We start from the raw sequence: 19,156 nt of genomic DNA, 5'->3' as shown, positions 1-19,156 counted from the left end.
TGGAATAGAATATAATGGAATAAATACCATTTTTTGCAGCATAAGGAAAAACAAATTAAGACAATACACACAAATATGATGACTACAAAAGGCGGTTTTATCGGGAAAAAAAAATCTCTTCCAGACAACCTTTGGGTGGAATTGTATTGTAGATTTGTATTCCGTTTGAATTGGGGCAGTTAATATTGGGCACTTATTATTTCGACCATTGTGTCTCAAAACGTTCTTTGTCGCTTTAATTTTCAAAATTAGACATCTCTGCCAATCATTCAAGAGAACAGTAACATAACGTGTTAATCGTGTACCAGGTGACGAACGCGCTGTCTCACCCGGTGGCGGTGTACTACATGACGCTGAGCGGCAACGAGGTGCGTCTGCTGGGCGACGTCAAGCCTAACGACGTACTGCGACTGCCGCTGCAGGCTGTACACACGCCCACTGCTGAGATATTCTTCTCCGTCGAAGGTATAGAGAACTAAGTGCTGTATACCGCTCTGTGTAAATCTATTGACCGAAAAAAACAGAAGAATGTTATTATTGATTATTGGAAAAGCTATAAATTTCCCATCGAAATGCTTTGCATTTTTTTTTTGGCTAATTAGGCAATGCTTTAAGCAATCAATCAATTCGTTTCAACGTGATATATTTTATTTCTCAGTAAAAAGAATACCTTTTATGACGTAATTTTCTCCGTAATTTGTTACAGGCTTCACTGTATCGGTGTCGCCGTACGTATGGCGTGAACTTCAACAAGAACCAAGAATAACTAAACTACTTCAATGTGACTCTAAAAACAAAAACAGTGGCGAAAAGTTCTACATTAAGGTAAGACGAATCCCTTTTCAATTAATCCTTAAGCACTGACAATTATTTAATCCATTAAATAGGAGGTACCTGGACTAAACGCCTTGTGTGTAACGTGCCGCGGGTTCGAACGCACGAACGCTTATTTTCTCTTTTATTCCTTTTTTCTCTGTGCAGGTGATTTCAATGTTTCTAAAACGCCCACAAAAGGGTTAAATTTATTCAATGCGTGATCGTTTTTTTTAGATGCAAATCATAGAAATGTATATTAACATTTTCACCATTATAGGCCGTCGGTACCATGGAGCAAGTATTCTACGAGCATTCGAACCGCCATACATTCGCGTCATCCTGCTACGACATAGTGCTAAAGCCGGCAGTCAAGCTGCAGAACTGTCTGCCAGTGGATATCGTGGTCTCACAGCTGGGCTTGCAAAGGACACAGGTGTTCAAGCCCGGAGAGATGTTCCATCTGTCGCATTTAGCACCGAATAAAGCATCTATAGTTATTATGGTAAGGGATGATGTTTATAAATGCAGTTAATCATTGTTTTCGTTGTAGCAGATGTAACAAGATATTTAACGAAACAATTACTACCGAGCTTGGTTTTAGCATAGAATAATATAAAAACAAAAATAATGGAAATTACTAACTTAAGAGTCACGTTCCATTGATGAGAGTGATGGCAAGCAAATTAAATTTTTGTTTCCGAAGTAGTATTCAGGAAGAAATGACCATAACACATTCAAAATTTCAGATTCAAAACTACCTAGACAAATGTTGGGTTTGCACAAAGAACTTGCCGGACTCGGAAACAGAGCTTTCTGTATGGTCCTTCGAGTCGCACGACAGTCCTGCAGTTATGACCTTAGACCTCGGTATGCATAGCGTGGACATGGAGGGGACTCAGGTCCTGTCACTCTATTGTCCGTTCTGGATGCTCAACAAGACTGGATTCACTTTATGCTACAGGGTGAGTCGAAAATACACGATTTTCTTTCACGAATTTTATCTTAATGTGTTCTGTGTTTACGGATCGACTTGTATTGGCTGCATTTTTGATATATTTATTAACTTTTTTAGGATTTACTAAATTTATTTGGGTTTGAAATGCTCTGGTTTTGAACATATTTTGGATTTGTAATACTTTTTTCGGCTCTTAAAGGTTGCCTAAACATGGTAATTTTATCAAATTCTTTTGATTCGTTGTAAAGTTTGTTTCGAGAAAATTGACAGAACACGTTAAAGAAGTTATTTTTTTATTCATGTTGTCTAAATAATGACTGTATAAGGTGCTATATATTTGAAATTCATGTAGGTAATATCTTGACTATAAAGCCAGATCTTTCACGTAAAAATTACATTTGAAAGCTCCGCAGTAGATACCAACTAATCTGTATATTTCCTGTATTCTATGAGACATTAAATATATACCTGAAGTAAGTAGTTATCTATTATAGTATATACTAACCGTGTGTGTCTTGTCCAGTCATAAATTAATCGTAGCATTATCAGTAATGTCGCTCATTCGTACTTGGATTAGTAATATAAATCAGATTGGCCATAAATACATTCCGTGGTTACAGAAATCAAAGAAACCAGAAAAAGACTCCAGCACTCCCAACAAGGTATCTTTGAGATGATCAACTGTGAATATACCCTAGTTGTTTTCTTTTCATTTATTTAATCCTCGTTTCGGTCAGTTAACGCTTCCTAAGTCTAACCAGCTACATCTCAAAGCGTATAGTTTTAGGATTTTTTGGTTTCAATATTTTATGATCATTGCCTTGTATTGTTGTATAGCATGCGTTTCTCAGTGGGGTCATAGCCTAATCCAAGTTTTAAGAACCGTCTCGATGTTGATACTTATAAGAATAACTATTAATTGCACAATTTTTGTATCGGGTTACCTGTTTTATATAAATTACAGATTAAACATTCCCGTTGCAGTAAATTTATTAGACGCCATACTTCATGTTTGCCGGTAAGTGCAAACATAATTTTTGCACATAATTTTATGAGATAATTAATTATATTATGTTGCTATTCCACTGCGCACCCGATGAGGTTATGGTAACAGTCTATGTCCCGTGTTGTGTGGTTGGGTTACAGTATAATGTCGCAAATATTTAATACAGGTCGAAGCTCGACGCTGTCAACTTGGGTTCCGTATGTAACTTTCTAATGTTGTTGACGAAATGCACACATTGTGGCTTTAAACAGTGGAAGACCATGACCCTACTGTATTTTATTTTTATTTAGCCTTATAGTAGCGTGTATCATGTCATGTAAGTATCTATAGCGTACCCAGTAGACGTGGCTGTGGTTACTTTGCATGATTGTATCGCATGAATATTTAATACGAGTTTCATTGTCACCCAATTTTTTTACTTATTAAATTATTTTTATTTAGCTTCGTGGTTGCGGTAAGCAAGCTTTGTTGGTCGGGACAGCAATGAGAGCAAAACTTAAATTTACAAAGCACACGCAACTAATTGCACAACAACACATCTGTATGAATCTTTAGGATAATATTTTATTTTTCAGAACGTTGATGAGACTGGCAATGTGATATTCCATCCTAAGGATTACAAGGAGCCGATATTGTTCTCGTTCAGAGCTAAGAACTTCTTTGGTAAGAAGAAGGCGGCGATTCGCGTGGAGTTCGGCGAGTGGTCGGACAAGTTCTCTCTGGACGTGCCGGGCAGTTCCGGCGTCGTGATATGCAAACATGAGGGCAGGACCTACCAGGTAACACATTATAACCGATTTTACTTAAGATGTTTTGCTGGTAATCATTTTCTCTTTAATCCATATTAAATCTAATGTGTTTTCTCTACTAAGTTCGTCTCGTACAAGAATACGCTGAAAGTATTAACGACAATATTATATAGTCATGTCTATTTTGTTGTAGGTGGCAGTAACAAATCAGCTGATGTTCAACAGCTTGACAAAGATGGTGATATTCACGCCGTTCTTCCTGATCATAAACGAGGCGCCCTTCGATATACAGTACCAGGAATTGCACAGATCTGGTGATCCTTGGCAAACGGTAATATACAGCTTTGCAATTGAGTATTATTATTACATTTCCATCTGACGTTACTACTTCGCTACCTACTTTCTGAGACTGAGCAACAAAAGTTTATTTATACTATCAGATTAAGAAGATATATAAACATAACAAAATGGGATAAGCTCGCATCCAAGCTGTACAACAAAATAATGTACTTATATTGTTGAACACTAATATACTGCGTGAATAGGTCACTGAAAAATAATCAGAGTTGTTAATCTGACTTTGTTCATTCACTCTCATACCTACGACGAAAAGGACACCAGATTTATGTAAAGATTCAATTAATTTATTTTTTTGCATTTCGACATATTCATTAATCACAATTATACATTTTATATTTTAGTTTAAATTCTGCGTGTTTTGTATGTAGGTGCTACAAAACTCGAGCGCACCCCTGTGGCCTGTGATCGAGCGGGAAGAGAAGTTGCTGTTGCTACGTGTGTTCTGTTCGCCCGTGTATGCGGCGCCCTTCCTATATACTGAACAACATTCAGTCTGCCTGAAACTTGATAACGAGGTCAGTTGACACAATTCGTATATCAAATCAGTACATCGTGCTCCAACATTTTTTTTTACTAAACACTTCGTGGGAAATTGTCCTTATTTTTATTGTTATACCTCTAAAAATGTGCGAAATATGCTTTGCCATCTTAGTGTTGTAAACCATCAATGTTAAATAATAAAATGAAATGCAATAATTTATTCTTTAACTAGAATATGTCATCACTTTTACGAGCAGGCAAATATTTAAATTCGCTGAATTCCGCATTCCCTATCCAATAATAAATGTCCAAAATAATGAGTTTCCCTTTCTCGTGCGTTGCTCCACCTCGTTCTGTACGTGGCCCGCAGTACGGCGGGCTGCACGTGGAGGTCCAGCTGAGCGAGGGCGGCACGTACATCACGGTGCGCCAGTACCGCGACGGCCACGCGCCCGCGCTGCTCGTCAACTTCACGCCCTACGACGTCACCGTCTACGAGAAGGAGAACGTCAATGTCAAGTGAGAACAACACCAACTTTTAACTAGCAATACAAAGAATTTTGGTGAAATTATGACAAAAATTATGACAAAATTTTTTTGGTGATATTAGCTCAACGTACATATGTGTAACGGGGAATTGGACACGAAAATATTATGAAACAAAAAAATATATATATGATTATATTTATGTATGTTTACTTATAGGGCAAAACACGCGTATTTATCGGGAGTGCCCGACTAGTTTCAAACCGGACTATAGTTACTTAAAAAAAATCATGTTTTTGGCCGTAATTAAGTTTTGAACTCGCTTGTTTGCGGATCAAAAATGATAATTCTGTATACTTTTCCCAGGCTTATACCGTCCATGAACAGTATGCTGTACACATGGGACAACCCCGCCGGGCCCCGCGTCATCATATTCGAAGGGTACAAGAAAAGGGAAGTCGAAAACGACCTGAGGAAAGACGGCATCGGAGAGTTCCAGTAAGTTAATAGTGTACTAGTTTGAGGGGACTAGAAAATGGATGAAACATTCCTTTAGTACTTTATTTTCTGCATGATGTTGACTTTTTGATTCTAATTAGTATTAATATCTTAAGAATTAGATGCTAAACATTCAAACGAAAGGGGAATAATAAACACAAGCTAATGCATGCTACCTTGTCACTTTTATTTTCTTCGGAAAAACCCATCTGTTAGTTTCCTCCTTCGTAGGTAAAAATGCCCGCCTGATAGACGGGAACCATTACCCACTTCCCCTTAACTATGCATACCTTATATGATTTCCATGCGTCTGACTTAATTTTCGCTTTGAAGTCGTACAGACATCCGTGATCTTTTTTTATCTAAGTAATGATTGTCTTTTTAGTTAGTATAAAACTAAGCTAAATACAATTGTCTTGAAATATTTTACAATTCACAGACTAAACGAGCACGCCAAAATATCGTGGGTGTCTTTCCTGGACGGTCTGCAGCGTGTGATCCTGTTCACGGATGACCCCATCCTAGCCAGCGGCGCTCACACTATAGGCGAGGCGGAGGCCGTCGATACAGAGTTTATACTCTCCATGCAGGGGATCGGACTGTCCCTCGTCAATGATCCCGAACTGCTTGAGATTGCGTATATCAGTATATCTAAGTAAGTAGTACGATCTTAAGATTTTGCTTAAGTGTTGTGAGTTTGGGCAATTTTGGAGTTTCCTGTTCAGTCTTTCATTGGAGCTAAATGTTTTGTTACATAAAACGTCATATCAGAATCTTCAACGGGAATAGAATAGGTAAACGTAGGTACGGAATATAATAATGAATTTGTTACAGCTCTGGCATTATCTGGGAGCAGTGTAAGATAGGAGCGCGACGTTACAAGAAGATCGATGGACAGAAACTAGTCCAGTTCGAAGAAGCCTACCAGAAATATTTAGCTGAGAAGATGGTCAGCGAAGAGCCAATCTCACCTATAGTCCTAATCGATGAGAAACTTGAGGTATTTATATAATTTTAATATCAAGTACATGATACGACAGTTTACTCACGCGTATTTATCGGGAGTGCCGTGGGAGTGCCCGACTCTTTATCATGGCACTAGCTGTTGCCCGCGACTTCGTCTACGTGGGTAGAAGATATAAGTTATAATTTAGGTATACCTGCCCGGTTTTTTCACATTTTCCATTGTATCTTAGCTCCTATTAGTCGCAGCGTGATGGTTTATAGTCTAAAGCCTTCCTCGATGAATGGTCTATTCAACACAAAAATAATTTTTCAATTTGGGCTAGTGGTTCCTGAGATTAGCGCATTCAAACAAACAAACAAACTCTTCAGCTTTATATATTAGTATAGATGCGGCGGGGTTTGCGACCCCGTAGTCTTAATCTATACTTGTTTTTTTTATTGAGATATTCGGGCATTTGCCATTTGCACAATAAAGTTTTTAAATGCATTTTATATGTTTGCCGTGCTCATTACGTAGTAAACAATACCGTGTATGATTTTCCCTTAAAATCTAGACGTAATGGTTAGGCGTCTCGGAGGAATGAACACCAGTAGAGTGAGTGTGCGTGTGCAGGTGGACTTCGAGGAGATGCGCGTGCTGCGTCCGGGCGCGCGGCTGCTGCGGCGCACGCTGCAGCCGGGGCTGTGGGCGGCGCTGGGCCTGACGCCGCACTCGCGCCGCCTGCACGCGCGCCTGCACCGCCTGCAGGTGGACCAGCAGCTGCCGCTGCCCACCTTCCCCGTCGTGCTGGCGCCCGTGCCGCCGCCGCGCTCCATCGCCAACGACGACCCCTGCGGTACGCCCGCGCCACTTTTACGCTATGAACAATGATTCCTTAATGTCTACAGCCGCACACCGCTTCACACTTTTACAGTTATCGACTGAGACACGTCAGGATTTTCGTTTTTTTCTCTTGCTAAGGTTCCTGTTGGTCGTTGGTGCCAGCTCAAACATGATATCGTAGAATATGGGAGTTCAAAAAATACACAAACACAATAATGTAACAAAAAAAATCTGACAAAAAACACTCCTAATAAGTAAACCCTTTTTTAATTTATTCAGGCATGAAACCATTCATCGAAGTATCGATAGTGGAGCGTATAATGGAACACAGCAAGGTCCGCCAGTACAAATATTACAAGGTGCTCATCCAGGAGTTCCACGTCAAGGTCGACATGGGTCTCATCAATGCACTCATGGGAATGTTCCCGCAACGGACTCTAAATGAGGAGGAAGCGGTAACTGTCATATTGTGAAATATACACCTTATGCATAGTATGTTTAAGGTTGATTATGAGTATAACTTAGACCAGATTGTGTAATTACATATATTATTTTTAGCGCGACGCGTTCCAACTTGATCTAGAAAACGCTGGAGAGCCTTTAGAGGCATTAGCTGCTAGAGGAGTCGCCTCTGATCTCAAGAATTTCTACGACAATTTGCATTTATCGCCACTCAAGGTAACTTCTCTTTCAAATTCTGTTTACATTTATGTTGTAGAAATTTGAACTTTAAAATTTTGTGTTTTAGGCTCACGTTTCGTTCTCTCTTGGTGGTGCTACTCAACTGCCGACATTTGTTGGTACCATACTTCAGAGTATTGGTGTTACACTGACTGACATGAACGACGTTGTGTTCAAGTAAGTTTTAATATGAAATAGCTTTTAATACAGAGATGTAAGGTTGATTTTCGTATTAAATGTAGTCTAGCATTGGGCCTGAAGAGTAAAGGCATGTCTTTTTTCTCCTTAGATTATCATACTACGAAAGAAACTACGAGTTCTTATCTCAGAAGGAGATGATCAGTCAAGTGCAGAGTCACTACACGGGGCAGGCGATCAAACAGCTGTACGTGCTGGTACTGGGGTTGGATGTCATAGGCAACCCTTATGGACTGGTCGTCGGGCTCAAGAAGGGCGTGGAAGACTTGTTCTATGAGCCGTTCCAGGTCAGTTTTGTGGTGTTGTAGCTTTTAATTTCGTGTTCTATTGCTTTTTATAATCAGATTTTTAATCCTTATTAAGGTACTTAGTCGATTTTACTAAACTGTCTAGCCAATTTAATAGAAACCTATGACGTTCGTGTGATCTATGCTTGTCCTGATTGAGGATGCCTTTGTGCATGTTACTTGAATTTTTGTGAAATCTCTCGCGACCCAAGAATTAAATTAGTTACTGCCGAAGTTGCCTTTAAAAAAAAAGATTCACGAGCTCTTTAAGTAACCAACAGTCATCCAGGCGAGACGTTGTGCTACTCGGTATAGAACGCCATCTCTTTTCCGTTTCTCCTATAGTCATGCTTCAAGAGGTCCCACCTTACGAATCGTGTACGTCATGTACATTTATGTTCTACTAATACTAAGTTAACCCCTAGGGCGCCATCCAAGGTCCGGGCGAGTTCGCGGAGGGCCTGTTCCTGGGCGTGCGCTCGCTGGTGGGCCACACGGTGGGCGGCGCGGCCGGCGCCGTGTCGCGCATCACGGGCGCCATGGGACACGGGCTGGCCGCGCTCTCGCTAGACAAGGTCAGTTTTTTATAGCTGTAGCTGTCATCATCATCGGCCTATATTCGTTCACTGCTGGACATAGACCTCCCCAATTGCACGCCATCGAATTTATCTTTGGCTACGCGCATCCAGCTCCTGCCAGTCATCCTGTGCAGATCATCGCCGTAGCTGTGCTGGCAAACAATTATGTTGGGAAAGCATTGAGCTAAAATATAGTCTGTCCCCGTAGCTACACCTAGGTGTAATTAATTAGTAATTTGCTCCAGCAGCCTGGACGTACACCAATTTAAATTCTAGAATTTTTTTTTATTTATTTACGATTAATATCTCTCACAATATTTTCTTCCGAAGAAGATATCCATAAACAATAATTGATTATTAATTCATGGATTTTGGTTCAATGGAATTAAATCGTTAGAAATTTATGTTTCCTTCTTTTGTTAATATTTATATGTATGTTATTTGTGTAATACAGGATTACCAAAGACGTCGTCGCGATAACATTAACAAACCTCCAGCAAACTTGCAAGAAGGTCTTGCGAGAAGTGGAAAAGGACTCGTCATGGTATGTACTACTATTAATTGTTATTGTAAGCATATTTTTTAACACTGTATAATTTAATGTCATAAAACACACAAGCGTTTCAGCAACCAAGTCACCTAGAATCTTAAAGAATATAGTGAGCAAAATTACGTCATGTAAACGGCCGCTTTTTTTTATGGTCGTGTCACTATTTAAAACCAATTGAGAAGCCAACCCATTTAATTATAGTTTTATGATGGGTTTGTGTTATTTGTCATTCAATGATAATGGTTAAAGTAAAAAGCCCTGCAAATTGTTATACAAACTTTTGTCTTTTCATTATTTATTCAGTTATGTAAGTCAATTTTATTGAGCAGATTGAAGTGATGGGAGTGTGCATATGTGTTGGTATGTATGAGTTGTATGTCAGGGCGTGGTGGACGGCGTGACGGGCGTGTTCACGAAGCCGATAGAGGGCGCGCGCTCCGAGGGCGTCGAGGGCTTCTTTAAGGGGCTCGGGCGTGGGGCCGTGGGCCTCGTGGCCAGGCCCACCGCTGGGGTCGTGGACTTCGCCTCAGGATCACTCGATGCCGTCAAAAGGTGACTCTACCTTGTCACTGTGTTCTGTTCTGTGCCTGCTCTAATGCTTTTTGTGTACATGTCTCTGTTACTAACATTTGTTTTGCTTGTGTGCTGCTTGCATGAAAGGTTTTGGGAGCTGCTTTTAATGTTGACTATTACGTAAGGTTTCGTCGAATAGCCATGTTTTGTCCATTTTCAATTATGATAGCGTTAACTAATAGGTTTAGGCAGTGGCGTGCACAGAGATTTTAGTCAGGGTAGGCAAAAAGAAACGGCCAAGTGCGATTCTGATTCACGACTCTCAGTTGGTACAAAATGTAAAAAAAGGTTACCCATCAAATTCACGACCGTAACAAATGATGCTTAACCTCGATTTCTCGGTGATCTATGAAACTGTTTACTCTCTAAATAACTATCAACGTTCATGCCTACAGCCGAAAGACAGACGGACAGAAGGCCAGCCGGATTTAAAATGTTGTGCGGTAAACTTTGTAGTTACATACCTAGTGTACCTAGCCAACGTATTTGAATATTAAACTTTTACAGCTATCTTTTCGTCACATCATTTATCATTGAATCGCAGGTAGTCAATAACGTTTACATTTCTTTAAACTTTTTTCTATTGACAACATACCTATCGTAATATTGTAACCACGTACGTAAACACGAAAATAACCTTTTCGTTGAACAAAGTAGGTACCAAGCGAGAATCTTACCAATAAATCGTGTTAAAAGGTACTAAATAGATATATTTCTGTATTTTTTTGTAAATAAGTTTAGATAAGTGAAATAATCTAAGTATAGTTTAAAATAAATGGATAGGGAAACAGAACAAGCGATTTCTCTGTATCTACGAGCAACTCGTTAGATTTAAATCATTCTGTTTTCTACGTATTGTTTTGAACGATTGACTCACCTTTCTTAATTTATGAGATGTCTTGCGTAGTTTTATCTATTTCAAACACTTGTTTTTATCACAGAAAAATAGTTTTAAAATCGCACTTTTTGTGTTATGAGCACACGCCGTTTGAAAGTTCACAATTATTAATCAATTTTTCACTCTTTTTCGACTTACATCAAATAATTTAAAAACCAACGACCCAGAAAACGAATTATGACAAATGAAAACAAAAATGCATCGAAAAATATTGCGGCTCACTTTACGATAATCACTGTCAAAACATAACCACAGATAACCGCTCATGTCATCCGCTGTCTTTGTCGTGGAAAGGCAGTGTCTCTTTTATCACACACACTAACAAAACGCAGACTATTTTGACATTGTGTGACAAATACGTATAGGAAAACAGACATAGACACATTGTCATGACTACGAGTCTGTCACACGCACACATGCTTAAAGTACCTACGTCACTGAGACATCGAGTTGAAGTGTCTTTCCAATGGGAAAACGGTGCCAGCGGCGGCGCACTTCGGCAAAAAAGTGTACTAATTTTGAAATATTGATAATCCTCCCTTGATAGATTATGTTACAACGTGTAATAGATAGATGGCGCTGATACGTGTTTTACGAATATTGTTTATTTTATGGATAGTAATTATGTACCTATAATATTTGAATTTCTCAGGGTAGGCAGTGTCTTTTTGTCTCTATGGACTGCACGCCACTGGGTTTAGGTTACCCACAATTTAAAAAAAAAAATCAATGCGCGTCCGAGGGGATCATGACCATGACGGTGAGTTAGCATCTTGAGTGGACATGAGGCGTAGTGGACTTCGTCAAGGGTAGATAGGCTCGGGCACGTGGTTGTCGTGGTGTTGTGTGAGCGCGTGTGGCGGTAGGGCGTGGTGGACGGCGTGCGCGGCGTGCTGACGCGGCCCATCCAGGGCGCGCACGAGGGCGGCGCCGGCGGGTTCGTCAAGGGGCTCGGCCGCGGCGCCGTCGGGCTCGTCGTCAGGCCCGTCGGCGGGGTCGTTGACTTCACCAACGGATTACTCACTTCTGTTAAGAGGTGCCCAGGTTACCGGACTTCTCATAGACGATTGATCGTAGTTACGTATATTTCAGTAGGTGCAGTTGTGAATACATTTGGTGTAAGCTGTAAAATGGTTTTAAAATGGTGTAAAACTAATCGTACTTTTGACAAGTAATAACTTCCTATGGGGGGTAAAGCGGTACGTAATGTAAGGTAATGCGTTTTAATGTGCGGTCAGCATCACAATACTCCGTGCTCAGTTTTTAATCAGTTAAGCCAACAAAAAAAATGTTAGTTGTACTTTCGTATTCAATGTAATTGAAGGTTATCGTTGTTTCGATATCATTATTTAGAAAAATGTGTCTATATCTTATGTTATGGTGTATACACGGTGATTTTTTAGTCGTCTTACAAAAGCAACCCAGTTCATGCATCCGACGTAAAATACCCCAGGCGCGATTATTATTTTTTTATCATCAACTAAGATAATAAGTACGAAGAAAATTAAACAAGAGAAATCTGAAATATACTCTTAAAAATGATAAAATTGCCGCCGCCCGCGCCCCTCATCATTGTTTCAAGGCTCGGACCGCGCATGCATTTTTTTATCATGAACGTGTTCTAGTCATTGGATACATGAACTGGGCTGCTTTTGTAAGACGACTAAAAAATCACGGTGTATAATTAGTCTTTTTATAGACGTATATAGTTTGTTTTCGGGTCCACAGCTTGTCTTCATCCGTGTGACGCATTGCTAATAGCATGACATCCTTAGCAGTAAATTGAGTGTTAACTAAATGTCTTTGTAGTTTTAGTGTAGTTACTAACCCTTAAAGCAATTTATTTATATATTAATATGGCAGTAAGTATAGCTTCCTGGTATTTTTGGTTTGTTTGTAAAATTAAATTAAGGTTTCTTAATTTTTTCTAAAACGTTATGTAATTTATTCTCTTTTTTCTGACCTGTAACTTCACTGGTTTTCATTATACTTTGAAGCATATACCTATGACATTATTAACTCAACAATAAAGGTTGGTTAAACACGGTTTCTCAGGGCTGTGATTTACTTTCGCTTTTCATTTTATGTATTAGTATCAAGGCAGCTTTAAGATACTATCAGCTGTTCGTCTATGATCAATATTAAATTGCAAAAAAATATGTTATTAAATTTTCAAACCAGGACAAAAGTCCCTCCCTCTCTATATTTAGGACCAGTTTTGCATCAACGTTTTGAGCTGATCGCTATTTGACCATTACTATAACATGCGTGTACGCACAGGGCCGCCGATATGTCAGAGGAAGTAACTAAGCGTCGGCCGGCGCGGTACCTACCGCCCGACAGCGGTGTCCGACCATACTCCAGGCTCCACGCGGAAGGATATAAAATGCTCTTCGAACTTGAAAAGGTACGTCATCCGTTTTTTATATGAATTTATCTATTATTACATACATACACATATTCATATTCATCATCAGCCCATATTTGTCCACTGCTGGACATAGGCCTTCCCAATTGCACGCCAACGAGATTTATCTTCCGCTGCTCGCATCCAGCTCCTTATTTGTGTAAGACTCATTAAAAAGTCAGTAAATCCTGCACAATACAAACACGTGTCGGTGAAATCCTTACCATAAAATATAAAATGTTCATAAAAATAAAGCCATTTATATCTGAACTGTATTAAGGAAGCAAAGAAGTTTGAACCTTACGACCTAGACATTGAGAGTTGATGTTTAATACAGGGCAAGTACGTGAGCACGGATACGTACGAGGCGCACGTGTGGGTGATCGCCGGCAAGGAGGTGGTCATGTGCACGGACAAGAGGATACTCTACATCGAGAAGAATAACGTGTTCGGCGGGTGGCAGGTAACATGAACAACTATGTATTATATGATATGTTGACGACAACAAGTTTTTTTTTTGGTTTATATTTAGTTTTTACTGGTTTCATCTTCTTCGTCTTCTTCGTATTACTGTTTTCTGGTATTTTGTAAGTCGGCATAATAACCTCAAAATAAAATTGGAATATTTTTCTAGCCTGTTGTAAAGACATCCATTTTTTTTTAATTAGAAGCACCAAAATGCTGTTAAAATCATCAATACCAAATCATTTTTATAATAGCAGTTAAGAAAAGAGTAGATATATCATAAAGCAATACCACATGGCAATAATTAGTAATACGTTTTGTAAAATTGTTTGTCGCAAGTCTCGCACCGGCCATGTTTTATTTATAAAAGGTCGACTCGTGCCGTCTCACAACTAGTAAATATTTCATGAATTTCGCCGAGATCTGAAAACAAGTTTTCTATCACAAATATAAGTGTATGATACGAACCTATTAAATTATTTATGATGAAGATGGTATTTGTTTAAATACATTATTTTATTTGTTTTCGAAATATTGTTATTAGGTCAATAAAAAAGGACCTTTTGATATATATTCTTTTCATGAATGGTCCATTGGAGACCTAACGCAGATACGTTTTTATTTAATGCTTTTATAAGTTTCATTTTATTCCTTACTTTTTAGTTATGTTTCATACACGGTGTTGTTTCAAAATATTTACATTGACGCAGATCGTCTGGTCGTACCTGTGGTCGGAGCTGCCCGAGGTCCCGACGGCGGTCAACAAGGGCGTGTACATCCCCACGGCCAAGCGCAAGGTGCTGGGCATGTTCCCCAGCTCGGGCTCCGGCAAGGTGATCTTCCTCTACGACGAGCAGCAGAAGAAGTACCTGTTGGCGCAGTGCCAGCGGCTCATGCAGCGCCGTTGACATGAGGACGTAGAAAGAATCTCGCCCACCGAGTGGTTGGCGCAGTTCTTTCTACTTGTATTCGATTCTCGCACCGCCTTGCTTACTCTAGCCTACTATATCAACCTGCACCACCTCAACCCGAAAGGCTTTCGCTAAACTTGTACCCGAGTGTACCGGAGTGCTTCAGTGAACTTCAGTTCAGTGTATCGATGTTTGTGAGGACGCTTTCTTTTTATAATACGTTTTTACGTGATGTGTACATCATATGTCTTGCATATGCAGCTGTGTTGAGTACAATTATGGAATTGATTATTATTATCTTAGTCGTTACGTTTTGTGTATGTAGACAGTTTCGATTTATTTTACAAGTTTTTACCTATTCATAATTTAATATATGATAACTTTACCCTCTTTATAAAATGTGTCATTGTAAATTACCTTAACCTAACGCGAAGCAGGAGATTGAATATAAATGTAAAGATTGTTCAATAGTCGAACATCTAGTGACTTTGACCTATTGTCGTGTAAAGTTCTGTAGCCTAGGTACTAGCTGGGTAGATGGGGATAACTTTATTAGAGTACAAATGTAAATGAGTTGGTAAATCAACGTCGACCATGTATTCATATATTATGTTAAGGTTGGTCCCGACACATGTTCCGCGCACGCTCGTTGCGCCCGCGCAACTGTAGTGCGCGCTCGTCCTGTCCCCGCCGCCATATTATAATCAACTCGGCATGCTCGGTAATGTGTGTTCGCGCCTTATCCTCTTCTTACTTTACAATCATTTTAAATATCTCTTCTTATCTATAGTGTATTTAAAAATATCGCTACGCATTTACCTATTTAAGATTAATATTTTGTAAGTTGTTACAATATTTCAGTCTTCCGTTACGTACTTATTACATTAAACAATGTATCGTTGAGTTTATAGTATCGTTGAAAGTAAACAGATATATTAAAAGGTTATTAAATTGTAAATGTTATCAAGTCTTGTATTTTCAAATATCTTGTTTGTTAGTCTTGGTAATTTACTTCAAATACTCGAATATAATCTGTTATGTATTATTTGTAGATTATGTAACGTTAATCGATATATTTTTTGTTATAAGATTAACCCTATACTTGACATTGTGCACTTACATGCACATCGTATTCAGTTTTTTTTTTTTAACAAAATCTAACATCGAATCTTTTTAAGAATAACTCTAAGTGACTTCGTAAACGTCTCTTTACGTAAGAAAAAGAAATCTATATTTGTCTCGCTCACACATTGTCAGTGGTGAACAAAATGGCGAGCCGTCGGTCAGCGCCTGCGCAACGCTCTGTAAGTATCGTATTTTATCTCAATTAAATTAAGTTATCAGTATGAAATTGTTATAATTTTACTTTCTGCAAGCTTCACGCAATTGTCTGGCAATATTATTTTTGTAATAAATGTTTTGAATATACAGTAATTCACTATTTTTGTTTGGTGTGCATTAAAATACGCACTGCCTGGTGCAGGGTGAATGACTCAATATTTGTTGTGTATATTTAAATGCACACTGCCTGCTTTGCTGTGAATAACATCCTATTTGTCGTGTACATATAAATACACACTGCCAACGTCACAGACTATTATTATTTGTGAATGTTGTGTCTATAAATGCACATTGCCTACTGTGCTACTACATAATCGAGCATTTGTTCAGACAGTTTTTTTTATTAATTTTTGATAGCAATTCGTATTACTCTTTCCACCAAATTCCTATTCCTTAGCATGCAATAATTTTATTTCAGATGACTAGAAGTCGAAAAATTCTAGCTTTGGTGCCTAAATGCGGAGCTAAGTCTGATGTAGAATCTAGCGAATCTTCGGAAGATGAATTCCAGATGTGTAGGCCTCATCAAGATGTCTCCGAAGACAGTTCTCCTGTCCGATCAATAGCGTCATCTGTCGAAAATGTAAATATCTCTGATAGTGATGACTGTGAGTATCGAGAAATATACGCCGTTGCTTCTGTCCATGAAGAGCCGAGATTCGGACACAACACTACTGACTCTATTCCATACTCCCCTTCTATTCTTCAACATGATCCTGACATTATACCGCCTTCACCATCAGTTTATATTCCACCATCACCATCTATAGACTCAATCTGCAGTCCCGCATCTTCAGCACCTACCGCATCTTCAGCACCTGCTGCACCTTCAGCACCTGCTACCGCAGCTACCGTGCGTCTTCGGCGTTATAAAAAAACTCCGGTTATCGTAAAGAAAACAATATTGAAACCTATTAAAATGTCTGTTAAATGGACCAGAACGAAATTTCAAGGATCAGCAGATATAGAAGATAATATGTTTTTCAATTCTACTGATATTGAAAAATCGCCGCTTGATTACTTTAACCTATTTTTTACTGACGATATACTAGAACTTATTGTATACCATTCTAATTTATATTCGGTACAAAAGAAGGGCACTTCAATTAATATAACCAAAGACGATATAAAAGATTTCATAGCTATAAATATTTTAATGGGTGTTGTAGACATGCCGGCATATACTGATTACTGGTCCAATGACTTTAAGTACCAAAGAATTTCCGACGTCATGACATTGAAGAAATTTCAATTAATTCGACGATACATTCACTTCAATGATAACCTTAAAGATGACGGTGACAGGTACTATAAAATAAGACCGCTTGTAGAAAAAGTTCGTCGTAACTATGCGTCTAATATTCCTGAAGGAAAACGATTCAGCATCGACGAGATGATGGTGCCTTATAAGGGTACTAGAGCTGGGAGCCGAAAACAATATGTACGCAATAAACCCAAAAAATGGGGCTTTAAGTTTTTTGTCCGTGCTTCTCCATCTGGCCTCGTACATGATTTTATTATTTATGGAGGAGAAGATACTTTTAGACACCATACTTTTTCTGAAAAAGAAAAAGGAATGGGTCTTGGAGCCAAAGTTGTAATAGCTTTGGCCAAATCTATCAAGCAAAAACCATGCTCCGTACTTTACTTCGACAACTTTTTTACGTCAATTGAATTGATGCATCACCTAAGGAATGAGTATGGTATATTCTCCTTAGGTACAGTCAGGACAAATCGACTTCGTGGGGCAGAAAAAAAATTACCATCTGATAAGGAGTTGAAGAAAAAGGGCAGGGGAGCTTTTGCACAAGTCGTGTCTAACGAACACAATATCGCAGTTGTGAAGTGGTTCGACAACAAGTTTGTTGTGGCTGCAAGCACTTATGTCGACGCTCACCCTGTACAGAATATAATGCGGTACAAGAAAGAAGAAAAGAAAAAAGGTCTGGTCACGTGCCCAAATTTAATAAAGCACTACAACGGAAATATGGGTGGAGTTGATCTAGCAGACATGTTAGTTGCTTTATATCGTACTGATTTGAAAGGCCATCGTTGGTATTTAGTATTGTTTTCACAGATTCTGGACATCTGCGTCAATAATGCCTGGTTGCTGTATCGTCACGAGAATAGTAGTAAACCAAAACTTTTGCCACTCAAAAAGTTTCGAGTCGCTTTATTTAGGCAACTGCGTTTTTTTGAGAGGAGTTCTGATCTACAACCTGATACTCTTTCCAAATCAGTGAAAAAAATAAAAAAACCTGTTGCGGAGAGGCCTGATGATGTTACTCGTTACGACCTGATGGGACATCTTCCTGCTTTTACGACAAAAGGCAGATGTAGGCTATGTACCAAACATCAAACCAAATTTTTTTGTTCAAAGTGTAACGCACGGCTATGTATAGTTGAAGGGCGAAATTGCTTTACAGATTTTCATACAAAGTAGTATTTAAGTTTTTCATATTGTTATATAGTAGATAGAAACGTAAGTAAACTTTGATCTCAGTAGCATTATTACTGAATATTGTGATAAATAATTATAGAAAGTTTAACTTTGTTTAAAATTTTTTGTTAAATTATATATGTAATAACATCGTTACATGCCATACTTATTGACCTAGTTCCTAACAGATCTCAAAGCTTGTTGATAATTTTTAAGATTTATGTTATTTTTATGTTTTTGTTACTTTTTTAGTTTAGTGACTACATGGCAGTGTGCATGTAAAGACACATTTTTCTTTTTCCTTTTTTTCTTGTGAACTTGACAGTGTGCACTGCAAGACACATAATATATCCTGAAAACTGAAATTCTGAGAATTTTTATTTTAATTTTCCTCATAACCTTATAATCCAATTAACATAGGGAAGTAGTAAAAGTTCCATTTTTTTAAGGTAAAATTCTCTGCCAAGTATAGGGTTAAAGCAGGAAACAAAATCAGCTGATCCATTAAAAGTCCCGCACGAAATAAATTAAGAACGCGTTTGATCGTCAACACAAAAACGTTTACAGTTAGACAACAGACTGATACAGTGGACAGTCTATATTCGAACGTTAATAGGAAAACATTTGTAAAATAATGCGACTAGCATCACAAGTCGGAACTTATGTGACGTGGCGATGTCATTGTGAC

The 19,156-nt window shown here is 38.7% G+C and overlaps 2 protein-coding genes across 2 annotated transcripts in view; both read left to right on the top strand.

The window, feature by feature from the left end:
* The window catches only part of LOC113507727 (vacuolar protein sorting-associated protein 13), a 42,506-nt gene extending 26,856 nt beyond the window's left edge, over nt 1-15,650 (top strand). Inside the window, exons 39-61 of the mRNA XM_026890670.1 lie at nt 309-465; nt 707-825; nt 1,094-1,318; nt 1,563-1,778; nt 2,392-2,433; nt 3,353-3,556; nt 3,720-3,857; nt 4,255-4,401; nt 4,737-4,885; nt 5,219-5,350; nt 5,790-6,005; nt 6,185-6,350; nt 6,930-7,152; nt 7,419-7,594; nt 7,698-7,817; nt 7,888-7,997; nt 8,110-8,305; nt 8,731-8,880; nt 9,338-9,427; nt 9,816-9,985; nt 13,185-13,311; nt 13,649-13,774; nt 14,487-15,650. Coding sequence (XP_026746471.1) covers nt 309-465; nt 707-825; nt 1,094-1,318; nt 1,563-1,778; nt 2,392-2,433; nt 3,353-3,556; nt 3,720-3,857; nt 4,255-4,401; nt 4,737-4,885; nt 5,219-5,350; nt 5,790-6,005; nt 6,185-6,350; nt 6,930-7,152; nt 7,419-7,594; nt 7,698-7,817; nt 7,888-7,997; nt 8,110-8,305; nt 8,731-8,880; nt 9,338-9,427; nt 9,816-9,985; nt 13,185-13,311; nt 13,649-13,774; nt 14,487-14,684 — 3,597 coding nt within the window. The 3' untranslated portion in view covers nt 14,685-15,650. The remainder of the gene's footprint in view (nt 1-308; nt 466-706; nt 826-1,093; nt 1,319-1,562; nt 1,779-2,391; nt 2,434-3,352; nt 3,557-3,719; nt 3,858-4,254; nt 4,402-4,736; nt 4,886-5,218; nt 5,351-5,789; nt 6,006-6,184; nt 6,351-6,929; nt 7,153-7,418; nt 7,595-7,697; nt 7,818-7,887; nt 7,998-8,109; nt 8,306-8,730; nt 8,881-9,337; nt 9,428-9,815; nt 9,986-13,184; nt 13,312-13,648; nt 13,775-14,486) is intronic.
* Nucleotides 15,651-15,744: 94 nt separating this feature from the next.
* On the top strand, nt 15,745-18,833 carry LOC113507724 (piggyBac transposable element-derived protein 3-like). Its single transcript, XM_026890666.1, has 2 exons — nt 15,745-15,991; nt 16,447-18,833. Exons 1-2 carry the CDS (start codon nt 15,956-15,958, stop codon nt 18,469-18,471), a joined length of 2,061 nt encoding a protein of 686 aa, XP_026746467.1. The 5' UTR covers nt 15,745-15,955; the 3' UTR covers nt 18,472-18,833.
* The last annotated feature ends 323 nt before the right edge of the window (nt 18,834-19,156 follow it).

The sequence above is a fragment of the Trichoplusia ni genome, unplaced genomic scaffold (assembly GCF_003590095.1).
Source record: "Trichoplusia ni isolate ovarian cell line Hi5 unplaced genomic scaffold, tn1 tig00003104, whole genome shotgun sequence".
NCBI lineage: Eukaryota > Metazoa > Arthropoda > Insecta > Lepidoptera > Noctuidae > Trichoplusia > Trichoplusia ni.
This window is presented reverse-complemented; position numbering and strand designations above follow the sequence as displayed.

What these genes read in the sequence shown, in the direction of transcription:
- LOC113507724 (XM_026890666.1), top strand. Translation starts at nt 15,956, where the DNA reads ATGGCGAGCCGTCGGTCAGCGCCTGCGCAACGCTCT. An exon ending in CAGCGCCTGCGCAACGCTCT is followed by an intron (nt 15,992 to 16,446) that starts GTAAGTATCGTA and finishes ATTTTATTTCAG; the next exon opens with ATGACTAGAAGTCGAAAAAT.